The sequence below is a fragment of the Esox lucius genome, chromosome 14, assembly GCF_011004845.1.
Source record: "Esox lucius isolate fEsoLuc1 chromosome 14, fEsoLuc1.pri, whole genome shotgun sequence".
NCBI lineage: Eukaryota > Metazoa > Chordata > Actinopteri > Esociformes > Esocidae > Esox > Esox lucius.
This window is the reverse complement of record NC_047582.1, coordinates 13493444-13505868: the sequence shown is the minus strand read 5'-3', so window position 1 is coordinate 13505868 and position 12425 is coordinate 13493444. Positions and strand designations below refer to the sequence as shown.

The window sequence follows — 12425 nt, the reverse complement described above, 5'->3', positions numbered from 1 at the left end:
TGCTAAAAGCCGAATTCATGAAGTCGCCTATTCCAGCAGCCTCTTGCAGCCTCAGCACTGCCTGACAATATTGAGAGTTTCAGCGGTTTGTTGTCCGCTATTTGCGCTACAGATTATTCGTGTCGATTTCGCAACCCGATCAATGTCTCTCGCGCGCTCCCATTGTGTTGGACATCCCGATTTACAAATTAAGCACCGCTTAAAACACTTGGCATAAGATAACATTCAGTCCATGAGACTTCAATAAATACCACAATATTCCATTACATCAACAGTAAAGTGTCATACTTAAGACTAGATTTTCAACATTTTTAATTCAACATTGTCAGGGAGGGCAGAATAGGTAAATATCTGAAATAACAAAAGGTTTCCCAAATACAATCTCCCACAATTTCTGTACATGAGACAGCATGCATTTGTCACCCATTCACAAAGTTTTAGACGAAAAAATATTGGTAAAAAATTAAAAGGTCAAAGTCCAACTATAGAGCAACCACAAATGTCCACATTTAACCATTCATAAATAAGGAGTAACAAGTTTAAAATGTCCTTTTAAAAAATAAATCCTGTAAGATATGGGAATTTATGCAAGTGTTGTATCCTTCAGTAGGGACGATCTCTCCGGTCCTGGCGATGGTCTCCCCTGGAGAGAATACATTTTTATTAACATTGACTAATAAATTCAGACAGCTTTTGTAAGCTTTCCACTTAGGAAGTAGGCTACTTTCTAAAGTAGTATGCTACCGTATAACAGACAGGAGAGCTGTATTTTGATACTGAAACCCTGAGTCAGCTCCTTTCTGCCAATATCCTTGACAAGTTCTGACCAGCTACTGTATATTTTACATGAGCAGAACTTTCCGAAAAGCTTAATCAAACCCAAATGAAGCTGCGATTGCAGCTATGGAACATTTTGTTGAATAAATTGAACTAACATCCATTGAACTAAACCAGATTTGGTGAAAAGATTTGCTCATTCTAGATTGTGTTAAGTTACATTTCTGAGAAATGTATCCTTGTCAACATTAGTACATCAAGTAGCAGAGCTTTGGTGAAATTCCCCTTTAACTTTGTGGGTGTTTAAATGTAAGTGAAAGCATGCTTTGGGGGGTGGCTTGTTTTTGTTTGATGTGAACTAGCTGAAGGTGTAGAGGGTTCTACACTCACTTCATTTCCATCATCTTGCCGGGGGGTCCCATACCCCTCCTGCCTCGGCCACCCATGTCATCCATGGGAGGGCCACCAGGTCCGCCACGGCCCCTGCCTCCGAAGCCTCCCCTTTCCATGCCACCACGTCCTCTGAAGCCGCCCCCACGGTCACCACCCCTACCTCCACGGAAGCCAAGTGGACCTCCAGGTCCTCCTGGCCCTCCACGGTCCATCCCCCCACGCCCACGCATGCCTGGACCACCCCTCCCACGGTCACCTCCTATGAACAGGGCAGAAGAACTCTTAAGTAAATCATTTTTAACCTCCAGAGTGCATAACACCCTTAACATAGGTGTCATGAAAGCATTTACCTGGAGGGGGGAACGGAGGGGGGCCAAAGCCTTCTGGTTTAGGTGCTTTGCACTGGTTACACTCCATTCTCCAGGCAAAGTTCTGGTTTCCACAGCCCCTACAATAATAAGCCTCAATAAGAACTACTCCAAATCACAAGGAAAGGCACTGTCAAAGACAACATGGAGAATTCCCTCCTTTTGTACTCACGCATTAGGGCACTCCCAGTCTCCGGCTCTCTGCTGCATGTTGCCTCCTGAGGGACCACCTCTGCCCATGCCACGAGGACCACCCCTGGGCATAAATCCTCCACGGTCCCCACCACGGCCCATTGGGCCACCTCGACCCATCATCCCAGGCCCTGAGAATATCAAATCATGATTCAAAAGGTGTTCAAAATATTAGGAAGAGCAAGCTCTTCACTAGGCCACCAAGGAAGTCCCTGAGCCGAGTTTTATTAATCACCAATGAATGCAGAGCACATGGTAACATCTGAGATGCCTATGAAGTACAGGGCTCCCCTAAGATTGTCAGTACAAACCTCCACGGTTCATCATGCCTCCCCGGTCTCCCCTCATGGGCATGCCCCCACGCATCATCCCCATCATGGGTTTACGGCGAGCCATCGACACCTTCAGCTTTTTCCCTTGGAAGTCTTTGCCTAGGTAGGTTTACAAGAGCATATTTAAAACCAACATGAACTGAAAGACATTCATATACGAATGCATACGAAATCTTATCGACGGGCCGTCAGACAGCCACTTCGTAAGAGCAAAACTCACCATCAAACCACTCCACTGCAGCTTTGGCACATGGTGGCTCGTCATAGGACAGAGTACAATCTCCCTTTGGTTTCCCTGAGTCTTTGTCTGTGTAGATGTTGATAGCAGGCAGCCCTGTGCGCTTGTTGATCTGAAAGATAGAGACCAGATAAATGACCCAATTCATAAATGCAACCTTCTTCCAAAAAGACTAGTTCTTTTCTGAATGTAACCACAAAGTGCTCCACAGTCAAGTACCAACCCTTATTATTCCACTGTGCTTGAAGAAGTCAGCAACTTCAGGCAGCGTGGCATTCTCCGTCAGGCCAGTGATGTAAATGGTGCTGTTCTCAGAGTCATCCTGCTCCTCTGGGCGTCCTGTGGTCAGTAAGGGCTATTTAATACACATTGCTGTTATGATCTGATGTAAACAAACATGTTCCTGGGTTTGAGTCCCACTTACCCATGTCTGAGGCTGGTCCTGTTAGCCATCCACAAGAGAGAGAAGACAAGAGAAAACCAACATTAATAAACATGTCTGACCCAACACATGCTGAAGGTTGACTTTGCCCAGGCACACATGCTCCTCTGAGCATACCCTTGTGTACAAAAAATAAAAAGGTGTTGCAACCCAAATTAGATTCCTGCAACCCAGTGTTATAAAGTGGGTTAAAAACCAATGAACACACAAAACACCAAAGGCTGAAAATTTACCTCATTAAAATGTTATAACCACATCACTAAAAATTCAAAATGTATGGAGAACCTAATGGCTCGGGGCTGTATACCATAATCAGTGGGAACACTAAATCATTGTATTTTTTCTTTGAAGTAATTGACTGCACACTAGAGATTGAAAAATTGAAAATACCCTCAAAGCAGTGCGTTTGTGAGTAAAACCCAAATGAACCAGCAAATGTTTTCGCTTTGTTTTTCCACAAAAAAATACACATAGCAACAAAAACAGGAATGTATAAATGTGTTAGGAGGTCTGGTGTATTGTCTTATAATTCTCAAACTTACCACCAGGCTTAATGAAGCCACCTCTGTCTCCAGCGATGCTGGGGGAATAAGCGGAGATATGAAGACGATTTCCCTTAAACAGCCACTTCTGTACCACATGGGGATAGGGAGACTGGGCACATGTCCGACTAGCTCTTATTTGAAAACGGCCAAAAGAAACTAAGGTATCCCTCAAGTCCCACACACCAAAAACACTGAAGATTAAACAGGGGCAGGGATCTATACAATGTGTGATCTATGGGGTCCCTTGCAAAACACAAAATTATTTTAACTCGGAAGTGGCATTACTTTATAGTAGCATTAATGTTGCGTATAATGGGATGGCCTCAATCTTTATTACCGCCGGCCTACAGATTTACATAAACATTTGAATTGTTTCAGATGCAGCTCAAGACCAGAGACCTAAATCTCAAAAGGACGATACAACCATAATTTGTTTAGCAACTTCAGGATTAGATGTCAGTCAATATTAAATAAATTACATTTCCCTGCACAAGGTCACAACACGTATGCTAGGCATCGTTCTGCTGATATTAATGAAAGTATTTACAATTAAGAGCTGTACCTGAGACAATTGTGTTACAAGTAGTATTTTACATGCAGCAATTTCAAGTAAAAACATTTTACACAAGTAGATAAAAAAACGCTACTATTCAAGTTCATTAATTACATTTTCAGTTTAAAAAAAAAAAACTAAAACGTTTCCCATTCTTGAAGACATTGACATATTTGGACACTTCGTTGACACCAGCGATTATGCCCCTCTTTCAAAAGGCTGCCGGCCCAGACTCAGAACTGAGTAGTGGCACTGTAAAAGTATTGATGTGTTTACATGGCTCGCACTTTGTTACCTGTAGCTATAAATGCGACAAAGCATGTTAAAGAAAAAGCACTTCAGCAATACATTTGAAGTTATACCATTAACATGTATTTGTTTCTTACCTTTGTAAGCAAGGTGAATGCAAAGTAATTGTGAATACCGTGATTAGTTATTTCTGAAGTCAACACTATGCCAAATTTTACTCAGCTTTTCAACTGTCAACATAATCATTACAACGACAGCAGTAAAACAATAAGATATTTTCTTGAAATGACAAATCAATGCATTTACCTTTTTGAAACAAATATTTTTTTTAAATATACAAACCCAAATTTTCAAAGCAGTGTAGCTTTGGATCAGATCACTTAGTATCTACTCATATCAATATCTAACAGCAATGTAAGTATACTATATGTATGCAGGATTCTATGTTTAGTTACATACACCAAAAGTAGTAACGAAGTTAACCTAAAAACCTTTAAAATGATAAACTGCTAAACCTAGCTGGGGTTAATGCAGAAACCCTTAAAATATTTCAAAGAAATACTAACCAGGGACCCGGAAGCTTTATCATTAAATATAACCCTTTTATAGTCCCATTAGAATATTATGTCATTGGACAGCCTATAGATGACCATACCCTCATTCAAATGTGACCAGAAGTGCCCTTATTTCAGAAATATAACATGACATGTTGCATAAATATGCTGGGGGGAAAGAAAATACAGCTCACGGAGCATCCCAAAAGCAGCTACATCTCCACCATGGTCCCATCAACTCAGCCACAACATCCCAAATTACTTTGGCTTTTGTGCTACTGTGGTTTATCAAAAATAAATTCTAGAGAAATTCTGGGAGATTCAGTGGGATGTATCTAGGGGACCAGAGTAGAGATATGCTGATGGACTTCAGCAGAAGCATACCTTCTTACCTTTGGCCATACAGAGGGAGGGCTGAGAGCAGCAACCAGAGGCATCATACATCTCTACTAAAAAGGGTGTAACCAAGGACGCTACTATACTTTTATGTGGTCATCCACCCAAAAACCACACTTTCCTATAATTTACATTGTCAAATGAGAAATGTGCCATTTTTAGTTGATTTTGTCTATTTTTTCAGATATGATATGGAGGATGATAAATTAAGACAGTCCTTAAGAAACTGCATCTTTCACAGAACAAAACCACATTAGTTATGTCAATATATGCATGGAAGGAGCAGAACTGGAGAATTATAGAACACTGAACTAGGGTGACAAAACATGACCAGCGGTCTCTTTTTAATGATGTTCTCATGAGGAGAGACACACGTGTCAGTCCTGCAGACAGACTAACCTTAATCCTGGACTAAAATAAAAAACGAAGGGCCGGTTTCAGAGACAGATTAAGCCTAGTCTAAGATAAAATAAATGTAGTTCAATAGAAAACTCCATTGAGCTTGTTTTTTATTCCCAATCTGTCTGCAAAACCAGCCCAATAAGTATTAGTCCAGGACTAGGCATAATCTGTGTACAGGAAACCAGGCCCAGGTTTTTCAGAGGAACCTAATTTTAAGACACCAGCTACCCATCTTTTTTGGAGCCGTTTTTAAACATCCCTGAGACTGATACAGGCTGGGCCTTCCATTCGCGTTTAGGAGCCAGAACATACCCCACATTACTTCATACATACCCCAGCATTGAATTACTCATGACTTACAAGTGATAATGCTATTGATAGTGTTACGTAAGTGGAAACACTTAACAAGAATGTGACGTGCAGTGATGATGAAGTACTGAATCAAAAGGCATTCAATATTACAGATGTCGCTTGTTATTTTCTGCCACAAAAAACTTGAACGGGACCACATGAACAAAATTCATAGCATGTCATGATTTCTATAAATATTTTTGCAATAGGAATCCACAGATTCTGTTGCTGTTTGGACAGGCTTCCTAGGTCTTTTGATATCTTATGGGGTAAAAAAACATCCGCGTAAAACAAAAATCATAACGTCAAGTAGTTGGTTGCATAACTCTTTAAACCACCCCATAAAATTTACTAGTTTCTAGTGTAAAGATGTTTAAATTAAGTTGCTATCGCAACATGCAAGGGATAATGCGAGGTGAGAGAAGGAAAATAAAAAGTCACGGATGAAAATCCGCCCAGGCACAGTACTTTCAGGAAATAAAATATATTTTGACGATATAGACGGACGTGTTTTTGATAAGCATGCCCCATACCATCTCATGGTGAGAATGATGGCAACCCACTGATAGAAAACAGTTTTCCCCAAATTATACAGGGTTTTCAGGATTAGTGTTTCTAGGGGTGGATTAACCCTTTAAAAATGTCCAAATGCAGTACATATCTGTACGTCTTTCTGCCGAGCTTAAGCTGTGGTGGCGCGCAGCTCTCAGCCCCGTGCAGGTCTCACTATCCCTGCAGGAGAGAAAGGTTGGATGGAGTGGAAGGACGGTAGAGCACTTACCCCATGCCTCCTCTGCCCATTCCACCTCTCATGCCGCCACCGCCACGCATCATCCCGCCACGGTCAAACCCCCCACGGCCACGGCCCCGGCTCTCCCCCCCCATGCCTCGGCCCTCACCATGGCCCCCGTATCCACCGGGTTCCGGCCCGGAGTAGCCCCCGCCGTTGGAATGGTCCTGCCTGTAGCTGCCTGTTGAGAGAGCAGACGGTTACAAGGCCACCAGGACGACAGGCCAGCGGAAAAAGCCATAGGCAAGACGTTTTGTAATCACCCTGCGAACCATAGCTGCCTCCTGGCCCACCCTGTTGTCCATACTGGCTTGAAGGAGGCTGACCGTAAGACCCTCCTGACGGCGGAGCGTAGCTGGAGGGGGGGGCCTGTGTCTGGGGAAGAGGCGCCTGGTATCCACTACCTTGCTGGCTGTAACCACCTGGTTGGCTCTGATATCCCCCGCTCTGAGGGGGCTGGGAGTACGCACCCTGCTGGGGCGTCTGGGAGTACGAGTTCTGCTCATAGCTGGGGGGCGGCTGGCTACTGGTGCTGTAGCTGTGGGGAGAAGACACACAAAGCACACAAATGGGGATTCCAGCTCATCATTCTCAAATTAGTGAGCACCATTCAGACAGCACCAAGCACACCAACAAAGAGCCAGCATGCCCTCTTCGCAGCCAGGAAAATGTCAAATACCTTGGCGGCGCCCCGGCAGCTGGCTGCTGCCCGTATCCTGGGTACGAGGCCTGGGCTGCATAGCCACTCTGAGTCCCATAAGAGCCCTGGCTGGTGGTGGTGGTGGTGGAGGCGGCGGCAGCAGCAGGGGCAGCATCGTACCCTCCAGCTCCATAGCCCTGAGCGGGCTGGCTGTAACCCTGAGGGGCTGCAGGAGCTGCAGCAGTAGTAGCACCATACCCAGCTGAGGAGAGACAACACTATGTTAAAACATTTGTTCATGTTGTGTTTCCACCCTACCGGACAAAAAACAAAAGATATGGATCTAGTTAATGCTTTGGTTCTGTACTCTGCTGATTTGTCACCACTAGCTAGCAATGGAGAAGAATTTACAACGCATTTAGAATTCTAACACCGGAAATCTACAGTATACTTGATGTTACAGTGATGGCTGCTGTATTCAGTTTTTAGTTACATTACTAATTATGTTCGGGGAAACAGAATAAATGCAGATGTTCTCACTTGCAGCTGGTGGCTGTTGACTGTATGAAGACCCATAGCTCTGTTGGGAGTATCCACTTGAAGAGCTACTGCCTTGGGCATAGGTGGAGTCAGCCGGCTGGCTGTATGACCCATACCCCTGCTGCTGACCGTAAGCCGGCTAAAGAAAAACAGATTTAGTCCACGGCCAATTCCATTACAGTCAGATGTGTGAGCTATAAATGGTGAGGGCTGTGAAATGTGGTTTAGGTCAGAACAAAGGGAGCATACCTGAGTGTTTTGTCCATAGGCAGCCTGAGCAGGCTGGGCCACATAAGAGCCATATCTAGAAAAATACAACATTCATAAGCAACTCCGTCGCACTGCCGCCAACATAAAAACAGTTAATATAAAATAAGCCATTAGTCGCGCAAGAACACTTACCCCTGTTGGCCTCCCGCCTGACCATAGGCACTGTAGTCTGCAAAAGAGTATAAACCGTGAGCTCGTTCTACATTGACGTAATTTCGCACTCAAACCAGGGGGCTTAAAAGTAACGTGAATACATGATAAAATTGGCCCCCGTGGGCGTTACAAGCGCAATGCACTACCAACTGAGCTAGACCGGATCATTTAGTTGCTTTTATTGATCCCATGAATTACCTATACTCAAACTTGTTAGGCGCACACGTGCTGCTTTTTAGAAACGATCTGCGTAGTAGATTCACACTTTAGAGGTAAAGCAGTTTCAACTGGCGAAATATTAACTAGTTGGCAAGAAAAACGAAATATAATGCCCTTATGTATTGCCCTAAACGTGTTACTGTGCAACTTGGAATAGTAATTTATGCTAACGAAGCTAATGATACTAGCTAGCTACATACAGACACCAGCAGTGTACTGTAAATGTTAAGCGCACATGTGCGGTTTTTTAGAAAAGGGCTGCGTAGTAAAGCCCTACACCGTGCTACGATAATTTTCACTTTAGTGGCAAAGCAGTTTCAAACAGCTGGATAAATACTAGGTAGCTAGTAAGCAAGAAAAACAATAAAACATTCAGCATTCACAAATACGCGCCTCCTATACACCAACCCGCAACGGTCATTCATACGAAAATGAGTAAGGCTAACAATCTTAGCATCTAAGCTAACTACCGGCATAGAGACCTCGGTCGATAGCTATGAGAAACAGCAGCTTCATGAGGATTTAGGGGAACATAACTCCCAATCTAATGCAAACCCATTTACAATACACATCAATATTTCAATGCAAAATGTATTATTTTGCAGAAGGCCAACTTACGTAAAGTAGCATTAAAAAGCTATAGCTAGGTAGCAAAGGAACCCCTCCCCCAACACAAAGCAGACGTTAGCAACAAGCAAGCGACTTGATTTACACTGTACATACTACTAACCTGTTATTGTTAAATGCCTAAAACCTGAAGCAGGAATACAAATTTATGGACTAAACTAGGTCAAATAATTCACAAGGCTTCAATTTCTTACCGGCCGCTGACGCCATTTCGTGTATGTGAACGGTCCGGTGTCTTCCAAAAAAAATAAGTGTCTTCTCTCTACGCAAGCGCGTAGCTGCCTCCTGCTCTGGGCTGACTAGAGTGGACAGGACTCAGGTTTGTATATGGGATGTTCTTGAGTCCTTTTCTCGTCTTCTTCTCAAAACCCATTGGATGACAGAGATTAGAGGCGGTGACCTCTGTTTATGAGAAATACAGTAATTAAGGAGAGCGGACGAGAGGAGCATAGACGTCTTCCATGCATCAATCTGGGACAACTATCATTTACACAAGATATTGTTCAAGTTAACAACCTGTAATAGAAATATTCTATTTCTGCTATATTTACTTAAATACATTTATATGATACAGATGATGTAATACAGTGAACTCGACAGTAGCCCACGTTTTGTTTGTTATAAAAAGAAATTATTGAGTGCAGACTATCAACTCTAAACTGAGGGTATTTACATTCATTAACTGTTACCATGTAGGAAGTACAGCCCGTTATATACATAGTCCTCAATTTTATGGACTGAAGTGGAATAAATAAACATCCTCTTAAAGCACATCATACGTAGCACTTGGTTACCAATCGTTTGCATTCAATGGCTGCCTGAAGTCGGCTACCAATAGACAACAACAGAAGTTGGGTATCTTCCCTGATGATGCTCTGTCAGGCCTGTCATTCTGGTACTTATGGTAATTTTTTTTCCAGAATTCTGTATGTTCTTTTAGGATTGTTTAGGCCATCCTGTTTTTGAGGCTAACAAGTGTTTCTACATAACTAAAACAACACAACTTGTGTTAATGTACAAATATTTGGACTGCACTGTAGATATGTTTGTGTGCATGGTATTTAATGTTGGCTCATTATGTGTGCCAATGTAAAAATAATACACTCATGATAAATTTCAATACCAAAATGATTAATGCCTTAAAAAAAAATAAACATTGTGCATGAATCATCCCTCAATTCAGCCAAAATGAAAGTGCAAATTGCTAGTTAGTGAAAATCAAACTGGCTAATAAAACAGTGCCTGGCACTCTTGTTTAGAATAAATTGGATCATCCCAATCTGGGGTGTGTGGTAGGGTGGATTTCATTGCCGCCCTCTTGGGGCTCCTTGTGGTATGTCAAGCCATGTAAATGAAGGAGTGGTAATTAGCCAGAGAATGTACCCCCTTCCAAGAGCAACCCCCTCAGGTGTTACATCTAGTCTCAATTTCATCACCAGGGACATTGGTTTGGTGCAGCTGGTTTGGGACATCTTACATGCTACCTCTCTGTCTGGTATTGAATCCAAACACTACCAGTTAAGTCTATCATTACAAACCATGCTCACCATACCGAGCTTAGAGTTTAAAGTCATAATGTTATCTTAATTAGTTTCTATAAAGGTCTATTTGAATTCAGGCCACATTGATTAATCTGTTACCAATTTTGTTTGATGCTACTAATGTGACATTTGCTCAATCTGTATTTGCAGTGAACTTATTGACCCTGACTCATCTTTAGAGTTTGCATTACTAGATAACCTAAAGATCCTTTATACATAAAGCAAACTGCACAATTAAATCATTACTAGCACTTATATAACAATATATACAACAATAGTCACAATGACAACAATAACAGCAACAGTAAATGTAGTATATACAGCATGCATAAACATTTACACTGGGTGTGTCTGATTGTTTCGGTGAGGGAGTGTCATAATTACAGCAACTAATTATATCCAGTAGAGCAGAGCCGGTGGTCTAATGGCTTGTGGGTAGAAACTGTCTCTGAGCCTCTTAGTAATAGACCCTATGCTCCAGCAGTCCTTGTCTGACTGACAGTAGGGAAATGAACAATGTGTGGCTGTAGTAGTCATAAAGACATGAGCAATAGTCATGAAGACATTATCTTGGTTGAGCACTGGCATTATGGTCTTTTTCAAGCAAGTGTAAACCTAGGACAGGGACAGACTGAAAATAAAGCCAGCTGATTGGCTCCAACGCTGAAGATATGACTGGGGGTTGGCATCTGGACTGGTGGGTTTCTGACTGTTCACTCTTTTTAGATGGTCCCTGTTATCAGCCATTGGAAAGCTATAGCACCCGGTCATCCTGGCTCATTGTTGTCAACCTTGAAATGAGCATAGAATGAGCTTTTAACATACCATGGTGTTATGGGTTTGGCATTGCATGGCTGAGATTAAGTGTGTAGATCTAAATTTCAAATTAATGTTTGCCTTTGCAAGATCTGTATATTGGGTCAGCTATATGTTGAGTCAGCTATGCTCACATACAGTGGGAAGAACAAGTATTTGATACACTGCAGGTTTTCCCACTTACAAAGCATGTAGAAGTCATTTTTATCATAGGTACTCTTCAACTGTGAGTGATGGAATCTTAAACAAATATCCAGAAAATCAGATTTTTTGGTAATTAATTTGCATTTTATTGCATGACATAAGCATTCAATACATCAGAAAAGCAGAACTTAATATTTGGTACAGAAACCTTTGTTTGCAATTACGGAGATAATAAGTTTCCTGTAGTTCTTGACCAGGTTTGCACACACTGCAGAAGGGATTTTGGCCCACTCCTCCATACAGACCTTCTCCAGATCCTTCAGGTTTCGGGACTGTCGCTGTGCAATACAGACTTTCAGCTCCCTCCAAAGATTTTCTATTGGGTTCAGGTCTGGAGACTGGCTAGGACACTCCAGCACCTTGAGATGCTTCTTATGGAGCCTCTCCTTAGTTTCCCTGGCTGTGTGTTTCGGGTCGTTGTCATGCTGGAAGACCCAGCCACGACCCATCTTCAATGCTCTTACTGAGGGAAGGAGGTTGTTGGCCAAGATCTTGCGATACATGGCCCCATCCATCCTCCCCTCAATACGGTGCAGTCGTCCTGTCCCCTTTGCAGAAAAGCACCCCCAAAGAATGATATTTCTACCTCCATGCTTCACGGTTGGGATGGTGTTCTTGGGGTTGTACTCATCCTTCTTCCTCCAAACACGGCAAGTGGAGTTAAGAACAAAAAGCTCTCTTTTTGTCTCATCAGACCCCATGACCTTCTCCCATTCCTCCTCTGGATCATCCAGATGGTCATTGGCAAACTTCAGACGGGCCTGGACATGCGCTGACTTGAGCAGGGGGACCTTGCGTGTGCTGCAGGATTTTAATCCATGACAACGTAGTGT

General features: G+C 42.7%; 1 protein-coding gene across 1 annotated transcript; it reads right to left on the bottom strand.

Moving 5' to 3' along the window:
- Nucleotides 1-538: 538 nt before the first annotated feature.
- ewsr1a (EWS RNA-binding protein 1a) lies at nt 539-9357 on the bottom strand. Its single transcript, XM_010877508.5, has 16 exons — nt 9226-9357; nt 8165-8201; nt 8012-8066; nt 7763-7901; nt 7262-7484; nt 6846-7120; nt 6574-6763; nt 3285-3322; nt 2725-2742; nt 2524-2639; nt 2283-2412; nt 2042-2161; nt 1711-1861; nt 1521-1618; nt 1168-1429; nt 539-643 (listed from the first exon to the last, which is right to left on the bottom strand). Exons 1-16 carry the CDS (start codon nt 9239-9241, stop codon nt 604-606), a joined length of 1908 nt encoding a protein of 635 aa, XP_010875810.1. The 5' UTR covers nt 9242-9357; the 3' UTR covers nt 539-603.
- Nucleotides 9358-12425: the final 3068 nt, after the last annotated feature.